The 20,712-nt window shown below is 40.9% G+C and overlaps 1 protein-coding gene across 3 annotated transcripts in view; it reads left to right on the top strand.

Annotated features, from left to right (window-relative positions):
• The first annotated feature begins 1,278 nt into the window (after positions 1–1,278).
• MEI4 (meiotic double-stranded break formation protein 4) overlaps positions 1,279–20,712 on the top strand; it is a 92,633-nt gene continuing 73,199 nt past the window's right edge. Inside the window, exon 1 of one of the 3 annotated variants that reach the window (XM_042446563.1) lies at positions 1,279–1,751. In XM_042446563.1, the coding sequence (XP_042302497.1) occupies positions 1,727–1,751 (25 nt within the window). In that variant the 5' untranslated portion in view covers positions 1,279–1,726. Of the gene's footprint in view, positions 1,752–9,125; positions 9,264–11,490; positions 11,515–20,712 lie in introns of those variants that run through there. The other 2 variants (XM_042446555.1, XM_042446573.1) reach the window with 2 other exon arrangements.

Raw genomic sequence — 20,712 nt, 5'->3', positions numbered from 1 at the left:
TCTGGAAACCAAACACTATGAGCAATAGCTGGATATTTTTTAGCTTGGAGAAGACTGAGAGCCAGTGGCATCCCTAGGGTGATGCAGGGTATGTGGACCATTCGCTGCATCCCTTTAAAACGCTGACAAGATGGTGGGAGTGGGTTGAGGCTTAGTGGGAGGAGAAAGGAGAGGCCCCAGATTTTAATTTTTTTTAAATCATCTTCAAATGTCTGAAAGGATATCATATAGAAGGGAGAGCCAGCTGGTTTTCTGCTCTTCCAGACACTTTAATTTAAAAAAAAAATCTTTAGAAACATCACATTTTACGAAATTTTGGCTTCAACCCCATGAAACTGCATCATAAAATCTCTAAAGTTCCTCTTCATCTGTGGTTGATGCATATACCTGGATTATTGTGATGTTTATAGGTTTACCCAGAAGCCTTATTGATATTATACAATCTGACTTTGAGTTGTATCCCTTGAGTTCTCTATCTATTAATATGGAAGCCACTCCATTTCTTCTTGGGTTTTTTTTCATTTCCTGAATAGATTACTGTATAGTTGTCTGAGTCAAAGTGACCTATTCCTGTCCATTTTAATTCACTTACTCCAAGTATTGATATATTCATGCATTCCATTTCCTTCTTTACTATGCAGTCATCAACAAATATCTGAAAGGATGTCATGTAGAAGCAAGAGCCAGCTTGTTTTCTGCTGTTCCAGAGATTAGAGAATCAACCAATGGAGTCAAATTAGAAGAAAAGAGATTCTACCTAAAAAGAAAAAAGGGTCATTCAACAGTGGAATAGACTGGTTCAGAAAGGGGTGGGCTCTCCTTCAGTGAAGGTCTTTAAACAGAGATTGGATTCCCATTCTCAGGAGTGCTTTAGTTGTTTATTTCTACATGGCGGGGGTCGGTCCAGATCAGTGGTTCCCAAACTTTGATTCTCCAGATGGTTTGGACTCCAGCTCCCTCAAATTCCTGACTGTTGACCAAGTTGTCTGGGGCTCCTGGGATTCATAGAGTTTAAATCCAAAGCACCTGGAGGCCTAGGGTGTGATGTCTGCTGTTGGAATCCAATCTTACAAGAATCCACACAGAGTCCAGTCTTCAAGTAAGAGCAGTAAGTTTATTCACCCATGAGCTACTGAGCACAGTCAGTCCCAGGAGAGTGAGATGAGGAAGAGAGAACAATCAATCCCTCTCCAACACTCTTAATAGTATATATAGACTGCAGCTGATATCACTAAGGGCTGTGTCTTAAAGGTACCTTACATCACATAGGGTTTGGGAACCACTGGTGTTTATAGTCATGGAGGTTCCTTTCAACTCTATACTTCTATGAAAACTGAAATGTTTTAGCTGGAAGATGTTGGAATCATTATGCATGGGAAGTGCTGCTGTGTCACAGCTACCTATTAATGAATAACATAAGCACAAAAACATTACTAAGGATTCTGTATGGCGTGGGATGGGATAAGGTCAATGATGACTATACAGTAGTGTTAACAGTAACTGGTGACCTCTTTACTTTTTGCTCGGTTTGTACTTATTGTTGAAGTACAGCAACACTAATTTAAACTGTATGTCTTTAGAACTGCAGCTAATTTTGTCTTTCTCTTCTTTGGTGTGGAACCACATGACTGCAGGTACAACTACCATCACAAAAAGATTACCCATGCCTTCCTCCCCTATCATGGGTGCTATGCAATAAAAGGCTTGCTTTGTACATGAACAAAACATGGATGGATCACTGACTGATCTTGGTATGTGATTTTAATTAGGATGTTGTATTTTATAGGGCTGTATTATTATTCAATCATATTGCTGGTTTTAAACATTTGAAATGCCCTGTGTTGCCTCTGATGATACTCAGCCAGAGTCAACTTGCAACTAAACACAGAAGAAATGCTCCCCAACACCTCATATACAGAAAGAGTGAGAGAAAATATTTGTCAGGCCCTGGAAAATCTTTCACTCTTGCGTTAGAAATGAAACAGAAGCATGGATCCCCATATTTTCTCAGCCGCTTTAACCAGAATTCATCTGAGTGGAAAGCTGTGCCTTATTGGAATGTTCTGAAAAGTTGCCAGAGAAACATCTCATTATTCTCAAAGCATTTTGGTTCAACACATCCATTTAGAATTGCAAATTGAGATCAAAAGAGCTTGTGTGTGTTTGAACTGTATTTCTGTCATTATAATTATCAACATAATAAGGCAGAGACAGTTACAAATGCATTATAAGCTATTACATAGTATGTACGGAAGACCAATTAATAAAATGTTTATCTTTCATTAAAAAGACAGCCTTAATTTCAATGAGCAAAATAACATATTGGGTAAGATGGCAGCTATTCTGCCTAATAAGCAAGATCTAAAGAGTTCTTTTAATGTGTAATTCTAGAGTAACTCAACATAGATCTAAATGTATAATGCAGGCAGTTTAACACTTGTTTGGAAAGCTCTATTTCCTTCTTGTATACTAAATGTAATTGCCTTCTCTTTCCTATTATGCTTTTTGGATAATATGTGTGAGTGTGTTTGTTTATGTGCATGTATGCAGGCACCTTCAAGTTGTCTGTTGTTTTATGTAAAAAAGTAAAGGTACTGTAGTCCCTTAACATGAATGTCTAGTCGTAACCAACTGTAGTGGGTGGTGCTCATCTCCATTACTAAACCGAAGAGCCAGCATTGTCTGAGGGCTGCTCTGTGATTATGTGGCCAACATGACTACACTGAACACTGTTACCTTCCCACCAAAGTGGTACCTATTTATCTACTTGCATTTGCATGATTTCAAACTGCTAGGTTGGTAGAAGTTGGAACTAGTGACAGGAGCTCACCCATCATGCTGTACTTGGGCCTCGAACGGCCACCTTCCAATTTTCTGATCATCAGAATTGGTATCTTAACTACTAAGCCACCACTTAGTTTTATGGCAACCTCATTAATATCTCTTTTTAACAATACTATATTTATTGTTATTCCTTTGAACTTATCCATATTTAATACAATACTCTTTATGAATCGAATACAGATATGTCTTCCCTTCAGTACAGATAAGTCTCTCCTTCAAGAACAATCATTACTACAAATAAAGACAAAATAAAAATAATAGAAAAAAACCACAAAAACAAAACAGCAGTTCCTCACACTAAACAGGATGCTCATCGTTATTAACTTTACCTCTATTGCATTACTCTCTACCATGTTCATAGTACAAATTAAAATTACCACAAAACAGTATGTTTAAAGAGATAATATTCCTTCTTTCTTTATATATATATTTATTATAATATTTGAAAATTATTAAATAACTCTTCCCATACGTCCTTCCATTTGTAAAGTAATATATAAAGTACAAATAACTGCATTATTTGTTTAATGTTCTTAGAAATACAGAAATAAAGGTTTGGCATTTCCTTCCTCTGAAATATAGATCAGAGGAAGGAAGTATTAACCAGGCTGTACCTTGCTTAGCATCCAAGATTAGATGGTGTCTAGAGCTACTCTTTCTCATGAGCTATAATTTCTTATCCCGCTTTGATCCATTGGGAGAGGCAGGAAGATAGAAATAAAAATTATTATTATTATTATTATTATTATTATTATTATTATTATCTGGCTCCCTTGATCAAGAAAGATGCCCAAGAAAGCACAAGCTTTTGAGTTCTCCTGAACTCTCCATCAGGCCAGATTAGAATAGAGAAAATGGAGATGGAGAGTTGTACCATGCTGTCTGATAAAGAGTTCTGAAAAACTTGAACAGTGAAATTTTAGTTGGTCCTAATAAGGATATTGCCCAATTTTGGAACTCCATCAATCAATCATTAATTTATTAAATTCATAGACCCACACAAAAGGAAAAAAGACAGTTTTTACCATGCAGTAAAATATGACAAAGTAGCATAAAATAAAAATTGGTATAAAGTACAATAAATATGTAAGGTAAGGAACCAATGAGGTGTAGTGGTTTGAATGCTGGACTATGACTCCAGACACCAGGTTTTGATTTCCAGCTTGGCCATGAAACCCACTGGATGACCTTGGGCAAGCCACATGCTCTCAGCCTCAGGGGAAGACAATGGCAGACCTCCTCTGAAGAAATCTTGCCAAGAAAATCCCAAGGTTTGCCTTAGGGTCACCATACATCAGAAAATGACTTGAAGGCACACAACACATTGTTCAGATGAGGTTTGCCATTGCTTTCTCCTGAGGTTGAAAGCATGTGACTTGCTGAAGGCCACCCAGTGGTTTCATGACCAAGCTGGGAATCAAAATCTAGTCTCCAAAGTCGTAGTCCAACACTCAAACCACTTTACCATGGTGGCTCACACAAAATCTGACCAAGTAGAATAAACTATATAGTGACATAAAATACAATGAATACATAAAATTCACATACAATAGTAATAATAATAGTACAGTAATGAAAATCAGAGAAGTACGTCACAGAAGTCTATCAATTGTGGAGTTTGTTTCAACTCAGGGACCAGAAGAGGTACTGAAAAAGAAAAAGAAAAAAATTAGATTAAAGCAACTCAGAGTTCAGTGCACCTATACATGGCTTTGAATCTGGCTCAAATAATGACTGCTATTGCCACCTCTCCATAATATATTATGAGTCACAAGTGTTACTGGATTAATACTGCATTTCAAGAATGAAACACTACATAAGAAAAGCTCTGTTAAAAAAAAACTTTCCCAGCTATCAAAAGACACAGTGTGTAGCTCACATAAGTGAAATCTTATACTTAACTATCTAGTCCTCTCACTTATAAAAAGCTTTCACTATTATTCTCTGGCTATTTGAATAATATTAAAAATATGGAATGCACCTATATTGCTGAGTTTAATAGCATATAATTTTTGGAAGTTGCATTGACCATTTCTGAACGATTACAAAAACGCTTCTCGTAAATGCATACAGGCTTTCTCCCAGTTTGTATATTATTCCAACTCTTGCTTTCTTATTCATCATACTGTACAAAGACTTCCAGATTGAAATGGAAAAGGGACCCTAAAGCTTTCAATGATGTAACATGTATAATATTTTTAAAAGCTCTGTCACATTTTCATTATGGGGGGGAAATGCCCGGTGCTGGGATAAGAGCACACTCCTGTTCAATATGCTCTCTTCTTACCTAGTGGTGAATTATCAATCGAGAAAACCAATATGTACTCAGAAGAAAAGTGCTTAGCTTACTTGATGTTCACTGTGACATCTCATTATGAATTTCACTGATGTTACTTTTGAAAGTGTCTATTGATTTTAATGTATGATAGTCTGCTAGGCTATGATAATATGTGGAATTATAGTGGTGAAATACAGTCGCTTCACTTAATTCTATAAAAGAGTTGCTTGTTTTCAAGTGATTTATACCTTGGTCATAATGGTTATGGTGCAGTGTGATCACAGTGGTCAGAGACGTCTTCCTCAATGTGGTGCTTTTCACATGCTTTCGTCTACATCAGTGGTCCCCAAACTTTTTCAGGCTACTGCCTCCTTTCCTCTTGAGTGACAACCTTAGCGTGCACACACAGGCAATTTTTTTTATATATTAGGCCTACTGTTCTACTGCTAACTCAAAACAGTCAATCTCAGTTGCAGTGAAGAGGAAGAAGTGAATGACAAGGACGCCCGATTCGCAGAAAAAAGACCACAATTTTATTACATACAACAAACAAGTGGGAAGGGTTGACCTGAAATGCATAAGGTCCGGATCTGTCATCCACCAACCCGTGTTGGTCAATGAACCGAATTGCCTGGTCACGGCCAGGCGTTGGGATGACAGAGAGGCAGTCAACTGTTGGTTACGCGCACCTGCCCTGGTGGCACAGTGGTTAAATGCCTGTACTGCAGCCATTCACTCAAAACCACAAGGTTGCGAGTTCAAGACCAGCAAAAGGGCCCAAGCTCGACTCAGGCTTGCATCCTTCCGAGGTCGCTAAAATGAGTACCCAGACTGTTGGGGGCAAATTAGCTTACTTGCTAATTAGCTTATTTGCTGTCCACCGCTATGATCTTTGGAATAGCGGTATATAAATAAAACAAATTATTATTATTATTATTATTACAGCCCTTGTCACCGGGGAACTCTGAATCGATGTCACCCCCGCATTGCCGACATCGCTACTCCTTCAGCATTCCTGGATCCCTGATGGATTCCCGATCCAGTGCTCCGCAGCACTGGAAACCATGCCCCTCAGATCCGAGACCTATGCTACCGCCCCTGGAAAGTTGTGACAGTAGATAACCAACCCTAAAAGAGGGAGGCAGGGTGGGGAGTTGAAAATGAAGTCGAATTCTGGCACCAAGGCATTAAAAAGGCCCCCTGGCCAATCAGCGGCCAGGAAGCCGGGGGAACTGCCCCTCCTGGCCTCCCAGCCAATGTCGGGGCACCCCAACCAATTAGCGGCCACTTCAACTCACAGTGTGTTCCCAGGACCGGAAGCGTCTGGGTCACCCAACGTCGCAACACTTCCACTCCCAGGGCACCTGGGAGTTGGAGTCCAGCCCATGTGGAGTGGCTCCGGCCTGCCCACTGGAGTGCATGGCCAGGGAGGCTTTCGCCATCGCACAGGGCTCAAGCTGTAAGCCAAGCTGCCCCTCTCTTGCCCACAACAATTGAGCCAGCCTGGTAAGTTGGGTGGTCTCATTTGTTGCTCCCCTTGCACCCAGTCACCTTGGGAGCAGCAACTGAAAAGCTGCTTGCTTGTGCTGCAGCAAAAGCCAGCGCAAGCAAGAGTCTTTTTGGTCACTGTTTGACTGGCTGCTTAGTTGCTTCTCCCTTTGCACCCTGTCATCCTGGGAGCAACAACTGAGCAGTTCACTAAGAGGTCTCTCACTCTTGCCAGCATTGAAGCAATGGTCAGTGTGAACAAGAGGCCTCTTGATTGCTGCGCAGCCAACTGCTCCCAGGATGACCAGGTGCAAGGGGGAAGCTTCTTCCCAGAGTGGAAGGACTCTCAGTCCTTCATCAGGGAAGAGAAAGGCACAGCTGGTGCATATGTAGGAGGTTTACAGAGGCCACATGCTCTGAATTGGAGACAGGTGTGGGCCAGAAAAGGAGCGATTTTAACCACAAGAGCAGCTCCAAGAGCAAGTATTCTTTCCATTAATCAAGCACAGATACTCCTTCCCAAAGGACATCTTCATCATCATCATATTTATACCCAACTCTTTAGAAATGCTCTCAGAGCAGAAGACATGTCTTCCTCACACAGCTTCAAGTGTCCACTCTCCCCCCCAAAAAGGCTTATTTTGCTACCTCTTCTTTCAGTCTGTCTGATGAAATAAAGCAGGAGCAGCAACACAACTCCAGCCTGCCAGCCAAGTCCCAGAAAAGCTCACAAAGCTTAAGTAGCATCCCACGTTTGAAAGCTTCTTCAAACCACTTCTTCCCCGCCACCATGTGCTCAAACTCTTTGTCCTAAAATGGTGCCACTCCGAGCTGCAGAAGTGATGCTCTGTGTCCAAGCCTCACAAGAGTTTCCCAGTTGGCACTATTAGAGAATTCACCAGTAAGGAAGTAAGCTCACATGGGCAGGCAAAGAGCGGGAGACACTATGGAGATTACCAAATGGAGGATAAGGATGGGAGCAAAGTGGACTGCTCCCGTCCTTAGCCCATCTCATTCATGCAATTGAGGGAAAGATTATCACACACCACATGCTTATCCCCTTCTGTCTATGAAGTGAAATGGCCCCGACATTTGGTATTAATGGGAGTTTCCGTTAAAATCAAATGACGGGGCCATTACACTTTATGGACTGGAGAAGAATGGGATAAGCACATGGTGTGTGATAATCTTTCCTCCAATTGTGCAAATGAGATGGGAGCGATCCACTTTGCTCTCATCCTTATCCTCTGTCTGATAATATCCCACCACACAAAATGATAAGTGAGGCTGTGTGGTGTTTTTTTCTGAGGACCTTGAAAAGAGGTTTCATGCAATCCTTATCCCCACCATGGTCCTAAAGGTCGCAGTGTCTCCTTGTCTTTCTTGAACACCAATACTTTGACCAACCCCCTCCCCCTGCTGCTCCACTATTCCCTCATGGCCCCCTGGAACCTGGAACCCAGGGGGGTGTACAATCCTCTTTGGGAATCATTGATCTACATTGTTATTGTTGTGTACCTACAAGTTGTTTCCAGCTTATTGCAACTCTAATCAAACCTATCACGAAGTTTTCTTGCCAAGATTTGTTCAGAGGAGGCTTGCCATTGCCATCATTACCATCCAGAAAAAAGGCGATGCATTTAGAATACATCATTTAGGCCATGGGGAAATACTGGTGTGTGTGGTGTGTGTGTGTGTTTTGGGGAGGGGGTCCCAAGTTCAAATCCCTCCTTAGCTTTGAAGCTTACTGTGCAATCTTGGACCACCCCCTAACCTTGTTCAAAAGGTTGCTGTTAAGGATAAAATGGGATGAAACGAGATACACAAAAACGTAGGTGCTGCGGTTCTCTTCAAAGGAAGAGCATGATAAAATGCCATAAAAGAAAGTTGAATAAGGTTACCCTAGCTTTTTCTCTGTACCTTCTTGTTCTGGATAAAGGAAAATTCCCTCCAACTATCAGAAGAATGAGGGACTGGTGGCCTTTGAAGTTATTGAACTGTAATTCCCATCAGCCCCAGCCAGCACAGCCTATGGCAAAGAATGATGGAAACTGCAGATGAAAAACAGCTGTTTTATTTTATTTAAATGCGGCTTTTTTCCTGGAATGAAACTCAAGGTGGATCACCCCCCCCCCCCAAAAAAAAAAGCCAAAAATTTACAAATAAAATTGAAAAACACAAAAAAAACCCAATGCCATTAAAAGGTTACCTTATTAGCAGTAAATAAATAAATAATCATTAATTATACCTAAAAAAAGTGTCCCGAAAAAGTTTAGCCTATTTTCTGTGAAGATGCCAGCCACAGCTGCTGACGAAAAGTCCAGAATAAACTCTTCTAGAACATGGCCACATACCCAGAAAACCCCACAAAAAAGCCCACTTTAGCCTATGTTAATTTTGGCCCCTTCTTCCTGACTGTATTGCCAAGTTGTGACTTAAAACAAACTTTAATTCCTGAAGGAGCTGCACTTCCCAGTGAGTCCCTGAAGGGGGCGGTGTCGCCTATGGGGATTGCCTCGTCTTCCTCTTCAGCTGAGAGGAATAATGGGCCTAATTCTCTCCTAGGAGCAAAGCCTGGAGGGTGGGATGGAGGAGGAGGGCTTCCAGTCCCTGTCAGGGGCTCTGGGATCCATGGGCCCAACCCAGGCCTCAGGTGAGTCTGCCTCATGAGGTGAGGTTTCCCCTCACTCCTGCCAACTCCACTTTGGGAGGACCAGGTGTCCTCACCACAAAGGAGGACAAGGCACCCCAAAATGCAGGGGGAAATGGAGGGCAGGACCAAAGAAAAGCTAAAAAATACCCACCCATTCATAGAAATGTAAAATCCATGCTGTTTAGTGATACTCAAAATGGAGGACATGGTGCAATTCCTCCTGGTTGAAGTGTAGGACATGTCCTGGAAAAGGAGGCTCTTTTGGACTATACCTCTCATCATCCACCACCATCTCACTGTTCTTAGCCAAAAAAGTAACTTTTCCAAACTGTTGAGAATTGAGGTCCTTCATTAGGAAAGCTCTGAGGCTTTCAGATATTTAATTATTTGTATTTATATCTTGCCTTCCCCCAAATATATTACTTATAACAATTTAGAAAGGATAAAACTAAAACATTAATTTTACTATTGTGTGCCTTCAAGTCATTACCGACTTATGGCAACCCAAAGGGGTTTTCTTTGCAAAATTTCTTCAGATGTGGCTTGCCATTGCCTTCCCCTGAGGCTGAGAGAGTGTGACTTGCCCAGGGTCACCCAGTGGGTTCACATGACTGACCAGGGATTCATTACAAAAATTTTAAAAAACAGTTAAATAATACTAATTTTAAAACATAGAGACAGTGTGGAGTAATATTTTTAGTGTTAGACTACGACTTTGGAAACCAGGGTTTGATTGCAAGCAGGGCTGCAAAATCCACTGGGGTCCAAAACACACTCCAGAAATAGCCCAGTTTGAAACTGCTTTAACTGCCCTGGCTCAGTGCTTGGGAATCCTGGGAACTGTAGGTTATTGTCGCACAAGAGGTCTCTGACAGAAAGGGCTAAATGTCTCGCAAAACTACAGTTCCCAGAATCCCCTAGCATTGATCCAAGGCAGTTAAAGCAGTCTCAAACAGGATTATTTCTGCAGTGTGTTTTGGACCTGGGTGATCTTGTGTAAATCACACTCTCTCAGCCTCAGGGGAAGGCAATGGCAAACCTCCTCTGAACAAATCTTGCCAAGAAAACCCCAGGATAGGTTCGCTTTCGTGTCAACATAAGTCATAAATGAGCAGAAGGACACAACAAACACAACATTAAAACATAAGTTAAAAACAAACCATAGTTAAAACCATTTTAAAATTAAAGCATTAAAACAGCATAATTCTCCCTCTGATCCAAGCAATCAGAAAGGTCTTGACTTTGTTTAGAAAAGGTCCCTTGTGTACTCTGTAACTTGGGTTACAGGTTTATGGTGGCTAGAAGGCATCTGATACCCTTGCAGAGCCCTCAAATTGTTTGTTTTTCATACCAGTGATGGTGAACCTTTTACAGACACAGGCCTGTTACAGACTGCCAAAATAAAGCTGCTTCAGGTCTCTTTGGAGGTATGCTATTTAAATGATGCATGGGTCTTAAGAGTCTGGAGGTCGCGCCAAAGCCACACTCCATTCCTAAGCACTGGAGTGCAGCTTTGGTGCAGCTTCTGGATTCTTAGGATGCATCATTTAAACAGCATACCTCTAAAGAGACCCGAAGCAGCTTTATTTTGGCAGTCTGTAACAGGCCTAAGTGCCCAAACTGCAACCCAGACCCCACTTATTTATTGCAAAGTGCCACGTCCTTCTGGCTTTCTATTAAGAAACTCTGGCACACTCTGTGCTAGGGCGACAGCATGTGTGCCCACAGAGAGGGCCCTGAGTGCCACCTCTGCGTGTCATAGGTTCGCCACCACTGCGTGACCAGACTCTCATTACTACTTCCCTGGAAGATGTCACCTCTGATGTGAGATGTGTGTGTGTATGATTGCTTCCCTGCGAAATGTATGTGTGTATTTCTCACAGGGAAGTAGTCATATAAATATATATATCTCACATCAGAGGTGACATCTTCCTGGGAAGTAGTCATGAAAGTCTGGTGTAAGAAAAATAAACACACATGCACGCACGCACGCACACACACATATAGTGGACATTAGTTTCTCATACCCCGATCTGTGGGATCTGTACATTTAGATGTTAGCAGAATCCAGTCGTTTTAAGCACTTTGAAGGAAAAAATGTTGGAGAAGGACAAGGTTGATGTCCTCATTGTTTGAAATATTTTCCAATCCTCTTTTGCTCTTATTGCCTGAATATATTCACTTCAGAAGTGTTCATGAAACTCACCCATTTATCACAGCCTAATGAAATATCTCAGCCCCTCTTTTCACTGTGAGTTCAGTGTGGAACCTTGGTGTAATATTATAATTGTTACTTGTGTTAGTACCAGGACAACATTTATGCCTGTGTTTTGAATGACTAAAACAGATGTGATGGGGAACCTGTTTATTGTAAAATACATTGCTGGAGTGTAACTGTATGTTGGGAGAAGAGACTCTTGAATTTACTTAGATCTAGATGACTCTGTGGAGTAGAGGCTGCTTAGTTGGGAAGCCCCACTGATGATGTTATGACTTATGAACACATGGCGTTGTTGTTGTTGTTGTTGTTGTTGTTGTTAATATGATTATTTCTTACCTGTCTCACCATAGATACAACAACTAACAAACAAACAACATCAGTTAAAACACATATCATTTTAAAAGGACAAATAGGTTGTACACATATTAAAATAATCCACATCTAAAATTCATCATTTATAACTTATAGTTTAGTTCACATTGTGCTAGTCATGCTAATTATGACAATTTTATTAAAATGTTACTTACCATTATTATATCTACATGGTTGTTCCATATGAAAATATGCCCTATTATTATGTATGACAGTTATAACTGATGGGGTCAATATCTTAGTAGATTCTGTAGAGGACAGCAGGACAGCACTAATTGGCTCCTGCACTGCAGAAATAATCCAGTTTGACACCACTTTAACTGCCATGGCTTAATACTGTGGATTTGTGGAGCTGTAGTTTGTTGTGGCATCAGAGCTCCCAGACAGAGAATGCTAAATGTCTCACAAAACTACAATTCCCACAGTTCCATAGCCTTGAGCCATGGCAGTTACAGCAGTGTCAAATTAGATTATTTCTGCAGTGCAGATGCACCCTCTGTAAATAATGTGTCATCATGTACAGCTTTAATAAACTGCACAGTCGTGACAAATATCATGTGGGGAAGGCCATGGTGATGTTGTTGGTTAGAGCTGCCATTGTTTGCTGTTCAGAAGCTCTTTGAACTTTTATTTACATCTACACAGGAATATAGCTTCATACTTCTTCATTAAGAAACATTCATCCTCACTTAAAGAGAAACTACATGATGTTGAAATTGAATGGCTGCTGCATATAACGGCAGCCCTGTGCCACCTAGTGAAACAAATGGCATCATCGTGTTGTGATCTTCCCTGCTTCCACATATGGTGCCCTGTGAAGTCAATGGGAGAAGGGGGGAAATATGTGGCCAATTACATCATATTATAACTTTTAGTTTAATAGATACTTTCAGGGGAGAGAATAGAACATGGTAAGACGCTGCTAATTATTTCAGCATCATTACAATGCAAAAAAAGCTACACACACAAACACTAAATACAGAAATAAAACAGATAATCGGTTATAGTAAAAATATAGAGAATTAATTTGAAATTCCAAAAGTTTTAGAAAACAAAAAAATAGCTTTCAACCTGTAGAAATGTTTCCAGACGAGACTTCCATTGTGCAATCATACTTCCTCATTCAAAATATTTTACCCAGGATCTAAGTATCATCTTCTTCCCCCTGTATTATCCCTCCCTCCTACAGCTCTTTCCCCTTCTATTTCCTATACAAAATTATTAAGGATATAAAGTCAGAATAGCTATACAGTTGGTGCAAGACAGGTCCCTGAATTACCATGTCGACTGTAGCTAATGTCCTTTGATTGGTAGGTCTGAGAATCTTCTGTCTAGAAGAACCCCTAGTTTCCGCCTTAATAGCCGCTACTCAGTTTTAAAAGATTTTTGTTACCTGGAAAGGGAGCATGATTCTGAATTAAAATAAATGTTGACTTTTTTTAAAAAAAGGAGGCAAAGAAAGAATGCCAAGATACAAACTGTAATCTCAAACTGCCTGTGTTTGAGATTACAGTTTGTATCTTGGCATTCTTTCTTTGCCTCAGACTGTCTGTTGTGCCAGAAACTCAAAATGGATGGACCCAGCCTGCCTACCCAGAGAAAGCTCCATCGGTTGTACCCATCCACTTATCTTTGTGGAGTGAAGGAGCATGGCACAGGGCCAGCACTAAGTATTTCAAGTTTTAGGCAGGCTCATATGGGAAGAAGCTACCTTTTAGAAATACTAGCTCCAAGCAAGGAAATAAATATTCAAAAGTAGGTGAGGTGTAATATTTAGATACTCATCTATATTTTCATTAATGGTGCGGGAGAATGGCAGTAAGAGTAATCCAAGGATGCTTCCAGATCGAGGTCTCATAGTCTTATCTGTTAAAAGGTTCCATGCAACTGTTTAGTTTTTATTTCCTAAGCAGATTTTTCTCTGTTAGGAAGAACAAGATGGAAAGAGTGGTAGGAAAACACAGGATGATTGCAAGTAAACAACACTGTCATTGTACCGCATATAGGGTTGCCATCAGTGTTGCCAACAAGCCTCGAAGATAATTCCCAGAAATGTCTGTCCAAAACCCGCTGAATTCCCCCAGATCACACGGAATATTCAGTCACAATTCCCAGAAAATTCCCATAATGTTAAAATGGCGGATGTTTTGCAAATAAACGTAAATATAATTGAATAAAAATAATTGTAACTTATTTCAACTCTCAAAATCACCATTGAACCAAACAAAGAATCTTTCAGTCCTTTTAAGATATTTATTTTGACATGAAGGAGGTTCAGGAAGCTTTGTGCCAAATAGAAATGTGTTGAGATGCAACCACACTGCAGAAATAAATCCAGTTTGAAACCCTTTTAGTTGCCCTGGCTCAGTACTAGGGAATCCTGGGAATTGTCTCTGGAGTCTGGAGTGAAGATGCAGCCTGAGTTGGGTCAAGACACACTGCAGAAATAATCCAGTTTGTGACCGCTTTAACTCTCCTGGCTCAGTGCTAGGGAACCCTGGGAATTGTAGTTTTATGAGAAAGAGCTCTGGTGCCACAATAAACTACAATTCCCAGGATTCCCTAGCACTGAGCCAGGAGAGTTAAAGCGGTCACAAATTGGATTATTTCTGCAGTGTTTTGGACCTTCGTTATTAAAAATGCTCAAGGTCCAATCCATACTGCAGAAATAATCCAGTTTGAGACCGCTTTAACTGCCCTGGCTCAGTGCTAGGGAACCCTGGGAATTGTAGTTTTGTGAGAAAGGGCTCTGGTGCCACAATGAACTACAATTCCCATGCATCTGAGAAAATACGCTTAAGTCTAGGAAAGCTCATGCTGCCAACTTTTTTTCAGTGAGACTCAAAGGTGCTACAAGATCTCTCTATCATCATCACCATTATTATTATCATTATTAAATCCAAATGCAGCTGAAGAAGTGGACTTAAACTGGCAACACTGATATCCTGTAGACTCATTCTCTGGGGCTGTGATCTGGAAGCGTGGAGGCAATTCCCTTGTCAGACCAGGGAGTCCTGGGAATTGTAGTTTGTTGTGACATGTTGAAACACTGCTTTTACTGGCAGCCAGGGCTCCATGCATGGAATTCTGGGCTTGGTGGTTTGCCCAGAATCCCATCATCACAGGGAGCCTTGCAGTTAGAAGCAGTGCCAAACTGGATTATTTCTGCAGTATGGATGGCAATGGAAAAGGGAACGAAAAGAGAGCCACAAACCAAATTCTTGGAAGACAGGGCAGCAGGGGTGCCAACTGACCACGTGCTATGCCCATGCTCAGAGGCATATTTACTAACACACACACACTCAGGGACATCGCATTCACATCACACAACCCAAATGGTCCTCACAGTACAACAACAACCCTGAGAGGTAGGCTTGGGGCACTCTGCCCAAGCTCAGGAATTCAGAAATTCAAATGTCCCTCTCAGGCACACACAGAAGTCCACAACATCAAGCCATGATACCATTGTCAAGTATTGCCTTTGTGTGCCTTAAAACTTATGTCTTACTTGGAAATCCAAGGCAATTGGGAAGCCAGCCAAGATCCCTCACTCCCTGCCTCTCTCCAGCACTTTTGCCCCTGGAGCCTGAGAATGCCTGAGGGGGGGGGGCAATCACTGTCCTCTCTCTGATTGGCTGAACTATTCCTCCAAACAGGCTTGCTCCGTCCTGGCTCTCAGAGGGAGTCATTAGAGAGAGAGAGAGAGAATTTTCTCCAGCCCTCTTGGCTGAAAACTGTTACACTCCAAAGGGTTTTGGTTGCTCTGCAGCAGGCTGCAGCTGAAACTGGCCAAAGGCACGGAAAAGGCACTGAATTAGAGCAAGGCGCGAAAATCACACGAAAAGCTCTGAAAAGTCCCCGTTTTCGTGTGAAAGTCGCGAAATTGGCAACACTGGTTGCCATTTCACGGCGGTGGGTGTGACTTTCCCGCCTCCTGGGGGGCGTGCCCGGTCCCGTCCCGCCCCCACCCCCTTTCCCGGGTGGCTGCCCAACTCTGAGCTCCCAGGGCTGCTGCCTGCCTTCTATAGAGTGCTGCCTGTGCAGCTTGTCTGGAGCAGCAGCAGGAGGACTGAAACCAGCAGGGGCGGGGTCTGCTGCACTGCCCTGCCTCTATTGGCCAGCCCTCTGCTTCCTTATTTGGGCATACTCCAACATCCAAGCAGGGAGGAATTTACACTCAGGCAAGCTGCTTCCCCTCTTTCTCTTTCCCCTCCTTCTCTTCTTCTTGTTATTCCGTTTTTTTCTTCTCCTCCTCTTCCCGTCCTCTTCCTCCTCTCCTTTTTCTTCCTTTCTTCCCCCTCCTCATCTTCTTTTTCTCTTTCTTCCTCTCTCTAAGCCCCCCTCCTCTTCTTCTCAGGGGTCCAGGGCTTCTCAAGGCTTTGCCCCCATTAGAAAAGAAAAAAGGCTTTGGATCTGTCCCATAAATCCCTCCTAAGTTGAGACATACCTGGGAAAAAGAGGGGGTGGGGGGGTTGGAGGGGGCAAGGAAAAGGAGGAAGGAGGGAATTGCTAAGAAGGCTTGGGAGTGGAAAATGTAGTTTGCAGTGGCACAAGGGACTGTCTGTGATCTTGCAAATGCTATGGCTGCTTGGGAGTGGGAAATGTAGTTTGCAGTGGCACAAGGGACTGCCTGTGATCTTGCAAATGCTATGCCTGCTTGGGAGTGGGAAATGTTCTTGTAGAATGGGGGGGGGAGATTTGGCCAGAAAGAGAAGTACATTTCAGCCTTCTGTCTAGGAATAATCCCCAAATGTCCTCCATTTTGAGCATGCCTAAGAAACATGCATTTATATTAACATTTTAAAAAAATTATCAATTTTTTCAAATGTCCTCCATTTTTTATAAAAATGTGTCCTACATTTGAAAATGTGGCCCTACATTTGTCCTACATTTGTCCCGGTTTGGAGGTCCTGCCTTATGGCAACCCTAACTGCATATAAACATATTTGAAAGAAGTCAGGTAATGGTGTGACAAAGCCAGATCTGCAAATATTCCCTGTTTCTTTCTCTTTCACAGTGGGTTAAAAAGAAAAGCAAAAGCTAGTGTTAAAAGCAGGAAATCTAACTTGGGTCTTTCCATTTAAAAGTTCAACTCTTTCCCTCATTGGCATGTGGTGGTGCTAATAATAATAATTTTAAAAAGCCATTATCTCTATTTAAGAAGAGCTATGTTGTTTGGAGGGGCTTTCTAAATTATAATCCTTTAATGTTATAAATGTGCAGTATGTTTTACTTCAGGATTGTATTTCTCTTGTGTGAATATTACATTTTCGCAGCAATAGGAAGATACTGTACATAGTTTTTTCTGCCGGCTAGTACACCTATTGCTATTGCTATGCATGATTTGTTTCAATATTTCCTATGACACCAGTGCTGATAACTGACAAACCACATCATAGGAATCATTTTGTAATATTTTTTTTTAAAGTTGGATGACATAGAAACTGCACATTTAATTCTCCTACTGGACTAATCCCCTAGCTTTGAAGCGGGGAGCTGGTCCTTATTGTCTCATTTCTTGACTTTCTCCAAGTTTGCAGGTGTTTACTAGCATTTGTGAATATTGGCCTTTTCTCTAGATCTTTGAAGTCGTAACATTCCCCAAATCCTCAACAGTTGTAGAGTCATATCTGTAGAGATCATTTCCCTAGCTGCACCCCTGGTTACTTTGATTATATGTACATTTAATATTGTGTTGTCTTTCAGTGTGGATTAACAAAAAGGTTCTAATGTCACATCTGAAGATTTTGTAGATTAAAAGTTGATCCTCAGCCTGAGAATGTGTGTGAAGAATGCTGGATTGGCCTTAGGTTGGTAAATATGGTGCAAGATGAAGCCCTTGAATGGTACAGCAACAGACTGAAATACATTGCAGGAGGACAGTAAATGTAAACTGACACCTCTTTCCAATTTCTTCTAAAATCAGTGTTAAGTGAAACAAATGGATCTCTTCTCTAAAGCTGTAGCCTCTTTGCCAATATAAAGCACTGAGGTTCTTATTTCTTGTGGTCACATTTTCAAAGGAAAGAACACAGAAATACAACAGGAGACTTGAGCAGCATAGAAAAATCTGCAGAGTTGTCATACAAGGTTTTGTAACATTTTGCAAAAGTGACCCACAAACATGTATGATATTGTCTTGATCTAAAGATCCTTCATGGGCTGAAATGTCATCATTGACCTTGGTAGGCTTTAACTTTTGCCTTTTAGCACCTAGGCATAGGGGCTTTGACTTTCATTAAGACCCCCTACAAAAATTAATAAAGCAGTCCTAAATGTTTCTGCTCACTGAGTTCAGTGGGACTTAATATTGTTGGAATAATTGTGCTTTAAACAGAGCAAAGGAAAATATTTTGAGTGACAGGCAACATGTAGTGACATATATCCTATGCAGCTGCCACAGATGAGTCACGAGTTCATGGCGTGAGGCAAAGTTGCAACAAACTTGCATCATGCTGTGTGATGCACAGCAATGATACAGAGCCATCCAGCGAGTGAGCCCAAGGTGCATATCATTCATTGACAGGGCACAAGACCAGTTAATCTGGGTGCCCACATGCATTAGTCCTGACAACACATTCATATCCTGTTTTATAGGAGCTTATATGGAATATATATCATACACTTGTATTTATACCAATAGGGACAGTCAACTTTGTTTCATCAGTTTACTTAGTTCCAATCCCTAGTTCATGTGAGCATTGAATACAGTGGTCCCTTGGTATCTGGTGGGGTTTGGTTCCACGACCCCCCCCCCCAGGATAGCAGAATTTGAGGATGCTCAAGTCCCATTAAATACAATGGCATAGTAAAATGGTGTCCCTTATATAAAAAGGACAATTCCCAAGGTTTGATTTGGGAATTTTTCTTGATTGAGTATTTCTGAGATGTGGAAGGTTGAATCCGTGGATGAAGAATGTGTGGATATGGAGGGCCATTCTTCACAACTGAAGCCATTGTTATGTATCTCTTCTTAAATTTGTAGAATTGCTTAATCCCTATAATAATTCCAAAATAGATAAAGTTGGCAAGTGTCTCCAGTTTAAAAACAATTGAGAAATATGTGAGAAGGGTAAATTTACTAATAATGCAGGCTGCAGTGTCTTTCATGTGGTTCAGTCTCTTTCTTGTGAAGATAAAGCAATATGGGAGGGTTAACGATTTGCCTTGAATTCTATGCAGAATGACTTGGGTATAATTTTCATTGGATGAATTTGGTCCTACTGTTAAACAAATCTGTACAGTGGGCCCTTGTTATCCACTTGGGTTTGGTTCCCGGACCCCCGTGAATAACAAAATCTGTAGATCCTCAAATCATATTAAATATAATGGCATAGCAAAATGGTGTCCCTTATATAAAATGGCAAAATCAAGGTTTGCTGTTTGGGATTTATACTTTTTTGAATATTTTCAAACCATGAATGTTTGAATCCGTGGATTAAAAAAATCTGTGGATAAGGAGGGCCATCTGTATTGGATTGTGAGGTTAGCCTGCTCAGCACCAGTGATGCTTTGCTATCAAAGGCCAGTTGTGGGTCTGCAGAACTTTTTCCTGCTCTCAAAGCAGCTAAATGGATTTTAATATAATTCTACCTCTTTAAATCCAAGTGTTCTGCCTGAGGTAGCTTAAAACCAGTAGCTTACTCTTAAGTATTATATGTTTTTATGTGCTGAATAAATATGATCTGTCTAAGGTAATATTTATTCCTAGATTCTGTTTGATGGGTTGTCTTATTTCCTCTTCAAAGTCTGAATCAGTGTTCAGCCTAGCATTCAAATAAATTGTGGGTTGATGGATTGCCTGTCCACAAAAAAATAATTTTGTACATTCTTCCTGCACAGTTTCCTTCAGAGTTTGATAATATTTCATGTTTTTCTGTGTAATTAAAATAGGCTCTTTAGTTTGATCTACTCAGATCCCATAAAGGTTATCTTTCTGGACTTCAGCTCCTGGAATCTGATAGTGCTTCATGTTTTTCTGTGCCTAAGAATAGGAGGCTTTTTAGTGTGATGTGCCAAGAGTCTAGAAATGTTACTTTTCTGGGCTACAGTTCCTGGTATCCCTGAGCCAGCCTTGCCATTGACTTCATTAGCTGAGGGATTGTGGTGTCTGTAAAACAAAAAGTAACATTTCTTTGTCTGGTGCTTTATAGGCAATGGTGATAGGAAACATTTCAGTGAAGAGATAGACTGTATAGCATTATGAACATAATAGTTCTTATTATTTTAATGCTTGTGAAATTTGATATTTCAAGTAAGAAGGGATTTTGAAAGTTTCATTTTTTAAAAAACAAGTGCCGTTTGCCTCCCTTCTTAGTCTTACATTTTTGCTAGTGCAATTATCCAGACTTTTTCAACAAGAGGGCATAATTCAGCCAACACATTAATGAAAAGCTTGAACTCTCGGGATTCCAAATAAATGTAACTGTTCAGAGAAGCTTCAGTCAACAAGTGCAGTTTCTGTGCCAAAAGGTATCTTAAAGCAGTACTAATATTAGCCCAGTTCAGTTATTGTTCAGCATTCTCTGGTTGCCCAAATGTGGTAGTGTATCTTTCAAGTGTAATATTTATATAGTTAGTATTAAGATTACCCTTTTAGGTGAGTTTAATCTATGAACTACATTTGTTTCACATAATTGTCTCCTAGCAAGTTGTTTGGATGGTGCATTCAGTCAGATGGTAGACACCCCCCTCCCCTTTGGGCAAATTACTTAAGAAGCTAATATATCAGGAACAGCTTCTCTAGTTCCTTCTGTCTCAGGCAAGCTGAGTTGGGAGATTTCTCTAAGACATGTGTTCCTTAGTGATCAGATATTATGATACCAGAAGACTATGCAATTATCATTGGAAATTGTT

This window comes from Sceloporus undulatus, chromosome 1 (assembly GCF_019175285.1).
Source record: "Sceloporus undulatus isolate JIND9_A2432 ecotype Alabama chromosome 1, SceUnd_v1.1, whole genome shotgun sequence".
NCBI classification, from domain to species: domain Eukaryota; kingdom Metazoa; phylum Chordata; class Lepidosauria; order Squamata; family Phrynosomatidae; genus Sceloporus; species Sceloporus undulatus.
This window is presented reverse-complemented; position numbering and strand designations above follow the sequence as displayed.